We start from the raw sequence: 6,403 nt of genomic DNA, 5'->3' as shown, positions 1-6,403 counted from the left end.
ATATATATATATATATATATATATATATATATATATATATATATATCAAAGTATACAGTATAAAATCGAAAAGTAAAACTATTGTGCCATCGAATTGCAACATTACGAGTTTATTCGTATCCTTTTTTTTTGGCGATAAATTCCTCGTCATCAGAGAAACGATTTTACATTCACCTATACGATAGCCTAACACGTGTAAAATGATATGGCAATCAATCCAAGCTAACCATCCACTAAAGTAACATGTCTGCGCATAGCTTTCCTATCCCCAGTGTCCTCATCCACGCGCAATCCCTTTGGAGCTGAACCGTCGGGTATAAATCAAGGTTATTAGAGGCATCATATTCGCCGTAGTAGCCCCATGTCGGTAATTTTGTATCAAATTGTGGTGGAATAGATTGCGGCATACTATAGTCGAGATCACCGGTGAAACTCTTAATGATGACACGATGCTTTTAATAGTAATGTGTGTATTTTGCGCGTGTATAGTAATAATTATAATTAAAATCATTACTCTTTACGATCTTTATCAATCGCAAATCTTTGTTTTCTTTTCTTTTTTCTTTGCCTACTACTAAACATAGATTTCAGAGTGATATTTATAAAATATTCTTGTAGGTTTTATCGTTTATTTTTTTATCATATTAATTAATTATGAGAATTTAATGTCTTTGCGAAAAGTCATTGCGAGAGTTTCTCATTAACATCGGACGGAGGATGATAGGATTCGTGTGTTCGTCTGCGCAGTACAACTCGAATTGCCGCTCAGCAGTGAGATATTTTGTTCTTTAGATCGAACAATGTGGTTCGCTTTGCAATGTGGAACGAATGCAGCGTCGATATCGGTTAAAGAGTTGAGCGCTCGTGCCGCGACACGTGAATTCGAGTCCCGGTTGCCTGGAGGGTTCACTCTGAGCCATCCCCGGTGGCTCGCCGTCGAGTCACGTGCACACGACTGTCGCCGTGCATGTATCATCGTGTATCTCCTCTGTCATGTGCACGCAACGTCCAGCGCTCCGTTACAATGTGATATAGTATGAAATACTATTCCCTTTTCCTTTATCTTTCTCCTTGTTTGCCTTTGTGTTTGCGCGTTTGTCGCTCGCATTCGCGCTTCACCCTCCGGGGTTCACATCTCTTATATCGAATTCGATTGGTACTGTGATAGATACAATTGAATAGTCAGATTTGCCATAAGAGATGTCTATTAGTTGTGACATAAAAAAAAAACGGAAGAGATTTTGATAAATTTAGAAGAATCGAGAAAGATTTAACGAGAAAAGAGAGACACTTAGAAAGATATACGAAGAATATCTAATTTACATCAAATCGAATATGACAGATATAATTATACGTATTCCAAATTACACTTTTATTTTAGAAGTTTGATTTGCATAAAAAACAAATTCTCTTTATGTCCATATACATACATATAGTACATTTACTGCTATAGGTATAACATTAACAACAAAATATTTTGTCTGAATGGGAAAATAATTGCTCTTACGTCAGTATGATGCTTTGGAAATAGTAGTCAGAAACAGATTCTCTATTAGCTCCCTTTTTCTTTCATTTTTTTTCCTTTTTTTATTCCTTTTTTTTTTAATAACACCTGCGCATTCGTACAAGGTGGAATCGAACGATCCCGTTACTAAGGCTGCCTGTTGCAAATAACGGATTATCTTCGAGGGTGTCAGGTGCTAGTTCAATCTGAACCGATCGCAATTCAATTTCAACATTCGCTCAACCCGCTAACCGACTACGAGCGACCAGTTTGCAATTTACGTGATGCCGTAACTTTGTCAAAGTTACTCGGGCAAAATTTCAGAATATCCGTAATTCATAATGCTAATCGACATTTTTACACAATGTCGATCGAGGCTGTGTGCTAATTGCATAACTACATTTTCGAAAATATTTGATACAAATTTTTTGCTATTGTTTCAGACGGTGTCAATCTCGATGTTATTGCGCTACTCGCATCATCAGATCTTTGTCTTTATCGGTGAGTGATACAATTTTAAACATTTTAATAAAGTGAAATATTTTTATAGTTATTTTTACCGTCAAAGAAAGAAATAGTACAAGATACAAACAAAACAAATTGATTATTTTGATTTGACAATTTGATTAACGGATTTGGGGGAGAGGGAGAGTTGTACTTCATAAATAATATTCAGATAAAAATCGAAGTTCTATTAATGATTCGTTTAATCAGTACATTTATTATACTTTATGAGCACGGTGTATGTCCAGAAAGGGTTTAAGGAATTTAAACCTTCTAAAATCTCCTCTAAAAATTAAAAAAATTATTTCCGCAATGTAATGGCAGAAAATCGTCTAAAAGTATGTCTCTTCATCATTCATTTATATCGATTCATCGAGATATTATTGTAAAAATATGTTGAATTGCTTTGAGAAAAAAATTGTCACATAATTTTTTAATTTTATAAATTGTATCGAATGATTTTCTTTATTTTATTTATGTATCATTCCTCTCTTTTTGTTAACTTAAACTTAACGTCACATTTTTAATATAATAATAGCAATATCTTGTAAGAGGCCTTTTTCTATTTTTTTCTAAATTAAAAAAAGAATTTTTAGTTAGGAAAATAATTATGAATATTTTGTAATATATACGTAATAATAACAGTAGTATTAAAGAATTATACATTTTGTTTTTAATATACTGTATCTCTGTACTTTGTCTATATTTCCTTTAGGAAACAAAACTGTCTAATCAATTTTGTATATACTTATTTATAGTGTTAATGTAATTGCTGAAGAGGACTCTAATGGATTGAAACGTTTAATTAATTGTTACACACAATAAATTACATCGCAACAATATCTAGCTTAGGCTTCTAAAGGCTTTTATTTTTATTTAATTTATTTCATTAGAGCCTATATAATTTGTTTAAAAAAATAAAAGTTTTTAATTTATAAAATAATATTTTTCCCATTAAAAATCAAGAGAAGAAGAGACATTTTAAGATCCAAAAGAGCTTTAAAATTTAAAAGAGCAAATTTAATTAACGCATTGCTGTTTATATGATAACAAAATTGATAAAAATCTTCCTGAAAAGAATATGTTCATGAATAAAAAAAGTGCAGATAAAGTTAAAGTTCTATTGGTAATTTGTTTAGTTAGCATATTTTGTGAGTTTATTTTTTTCAGCTAATTAAACAACGTTTCTTATTTTGTAGTGGAATTAGCTACTTAAAATTAACACAATTCTAAACCCGAAATTGATATTATTATGAATACATTGATTTAAGAAGATATTATAAAGTTTAATTGATGTTTAAACAAATATTTCGCATGTATGTACTAGTATGTGTTGTTTAAGCAAACTACGATCAAATCTCTTCTGTAAAAATTATAGAAAGAATTTTATGACTTTCATACACTTCTTTTCTTTGATATAATTGACGATGTAGAGAACGAAACTTTTTACAGAAACTTTCTGTACCGAAACTATACGTTTCGCGGATCATTTGCATGTCCATTATTAAAATGCCAATGTTTCGTGAACATTGCAGTTCACTTCGTCAAGACGAGGGAGACAATCTGATACTGAGTACTGAGTAGCTTACTCTACTAGATACAGAGATAAACCGCGAAACATGTAGCTTCTATAAAAGAATGAAATTTTCATTTCGCACAATTTCGTTTTTTAATCTCTGCATTAATTATTTCTATTTGTTAAGCCTAGTCAGATATATAATAAGTCCATTATTTACTACACGCAAGTGTAGTTTGCAAGACACGCATGACGATTAATCATTAGAAACTATTTTTCTATCAAAAATGTCCTGAATTTTTATTTAAACGTGAAATAAATTTTTTTAAATTAAATTATTAATAGTTGACTTTTTTTTAGTATACATGGTATATCGAAAAGCATACACATTTTAATCGATTAATGTCCATTTTTACTAATGTAAATTAACTTTAATAGTTAAGAGTTTAATTTTTTTACTTTTTATCTTTTTCTAATTCTTAGAACTAGAAAAAGATAAAACGTAAGTTAAACCGAGATTAAAATTAATTTGATACAAATAGACATGATATAGGTTTGTGCAGTTAGTGATGTAACCTGTATCATTGCGATAATACTAAGAGGCGTTTCTCCCTCCCATCTTTGTTTCATTCACTATAAGATCCGCGCAACATATGTATATTTATAACGTTCTACGCCGCGTCCGACGAAACATCTCGTTTGTTTGTTATACTCTTACATCACGATGAATTTATTCTTGTTTTCATCGCCCTTTGTGCTATTATTAACTAGTTTGATTATCATTGGCATCTTCAAAGTTGTCACTGTGTTGCGTCATATACATTTTTATTGGAGAAATAAGGGCATACCTTACCTGCCAGATTCGCTATCGACTGGTATAATGGGTTGGAAATTGTTTCTGCGTCGCATCACTTTTTCCGATTATTGCAAATATCTGTACAATCACTTCTCAAACGCTAAATATGTTGGAATAATGGATTTTGCTACACCTAGCGTGCTATTACGCGATCCTGAGTTGATTAGAGATGTCATGGTGAGGGATTTTGAACATTTTCCGGATCATCGCAGTTTTGTTGACGAAAGCGTAGAACCGCTGTTTGGCAAGAACATCTTTTCTTTGCGCGGAGATCGTTGGAAAGAAATGAGGAATACATTAAGCCCCTCTTTCACTGCTAGTAAGATGAAGTTTATGTTTGATTTGATATCGAAATGCTCTCATGACTTTGTTGATTATTTGGTTGACCATCCCGAAATCTGTGATGCGATTGAAATGAAGGGAGCATTCAGACGGTACACCAATGATGTAATCGCTACGGCAGCTTTTGGCATAAGCGTGAATTCTATGAAGGATCAAAACAACGAATTTTATACGAGAGGAGTGGAAGCTACTAAATTTTCTGCTGGATTGCTAGCAATAGTCAAGTTCATGTTTATACGTATATGTCCATCATTCTGTAAATCAATTGGATTGACCGTTTTTTCATCAGATACGTCCAAATTTTTCAAGAAGATCGTGGAAGAAACGATTAGAACGCGGAAAGAGCAAGATATCGTCAGACCGGATATGATTCATTTACTAATGCAGGCTCAAAACAAGGAAGGTACCAGTGTACATAAAATGACATTGGATGACATCGTTTCGCAAGCGTTCATTTTTTTCCTTGCTGGTTTTGACACATCTTCGACACTGATGTGTTTCGTTGCTCACGAACTGGCAGTTAATCAAGATATTCAGGATCGTTTGCGCAAAGAGGTACAACAACATCTTACCGAAGGAAACGATGAGATTTCTTACGAATCGCTGTCGAAAATGTCTTATATGGATTTGATAATTTCCGAGACTCTCAGAAAGTATCCACCAGTCATCTTCATCGATAGACTTTGTGCTAAGAGATACGAACTGCCTCCGTCGCAACCAGGCTGCAAGAATGTCATTGTTGAACCTAACAGTATATTGATGTTTCCTATTTATGCTTTACATCACGATCCAGAATACTTCCCGAATCCAGATAAGTTCGATCCCGAAAGATTCAGTGATGAGAACAAAGATAAAATTTTACCGTATACTTATCTACCATTCGGTCATGGACCTAGAAAATGTATTGGTAATCGATTTGCTTTAATGGAAACTAAGATTCTGATAGCTCATCTTTTACTAAAATTTACTCTGAAGATTACGAAAAAAACTATTGAACCAATCGTATTTGATAAAAGAGAATTTACGTTGCAACCTGTTGGTGGATTCTGGATTGGCTTGGAGAAGAGAGAAATGTGAAAATCTTACACGTTATTTTATGATTTATGTATTTATGGAAAAGTATCACTTTCAAGTTTCAAGATATTTAACGCGTGAATGTACTTTAGCAAAGTATTAAAGTATACAATAAGATTTATTATGATATATTACGTTTTCATACAAAGTTCAAGTTTTTGTTAATAAAGCAAAACTTAAATATTACGATAAATACTGTGACTTGCGTAAGATCTCGAGTTTACTCGATTGTGTTAGTCATTTTTAATGACTTATATAACTTCTACTTCTACTTGTCATTCTAAACACTAATAGAGATGATAAAGACGAGATATTATTAATTTTTTATACAATTTTATATATATTTTATATAAAAGCGAATATCTTTGTCACACAAACGTTTTTCGCGTTTTTTATTTTTGAGATAATTTCTTAATTGTTTCTTTATTATGAATTTTGCAATTTGTTGTAAATTTAATTCAATGTTACATTTTATAAATATAATATACAATATCATTAATGTCTAGTGCAATACACTGGTGCAATATGCTTATGTAATGTGCTATATTATTACATACCGTATATGCATTTATATATATATATATATATATATATATATATATATATA

General features: G+C 31.9%; 2 protein-coding genes across 2 annotated transcripts in view; both read left to right on the top strand.

The window, feature by feature from the left end:
• Nucleotides 1-6,403, top strand: part of LOC105623696 (membralin) — a 77,693-nt gene that overhangs the window by 4,492 nt on the left and 66,798 nt on the right. The window contains exon 5 of the mRNA XM_012205080.1: nucleotides 1,948-2,005. Within this exon, the coding sequence (XP_012060470.1) occupies nucleotides 1,948-2,005 (58 nt within the window). The remainder of the gene's footprint in view (nucleotides 1-1,947; nucleotides 2,006-6,403) is intronic.
• On the top strand, nucleotides 4,249-5,799 carry LOC105622447 (cytochrome P450 9e2-like). Its single transcript, XM_012203865.1, has one exon. The coding sequence runs from the start codon at nucleotides 4,249-4,251 to the stop codon at nucleotides 5,797-5,799; it is 1,551 nt and encodes a 516-aa protein (XP_012059255.1).

Source organism: Atta cephalotes (genome assembly GCF_000143395.1).
Source record: "Atta cephalotes unplaced genomic scaffold scaffold00002, whole genome shotgun sequence".
Taxonomy (NCBI): Eukaryota; Metazoa; Arthropoda; class Insecta; order Hymenoptera; family Formicidae; genus Atta; species Atta cephalotes.
The sequence above is the reverse complement of the archived record's forward strand: the minus strand, read 5'-3'. Positions and strand labels throughout refer to the sequence as shown.

Excerpts from the sequence above, each read along its gene's own strand:
- LOC105622447 (XM_012203865.1), top strand. The coding sequence starts at position 4,249 with ATGAATTTATTCTTGTTTTCATCGCCCTTTGTGCTATTATTAACTAGT.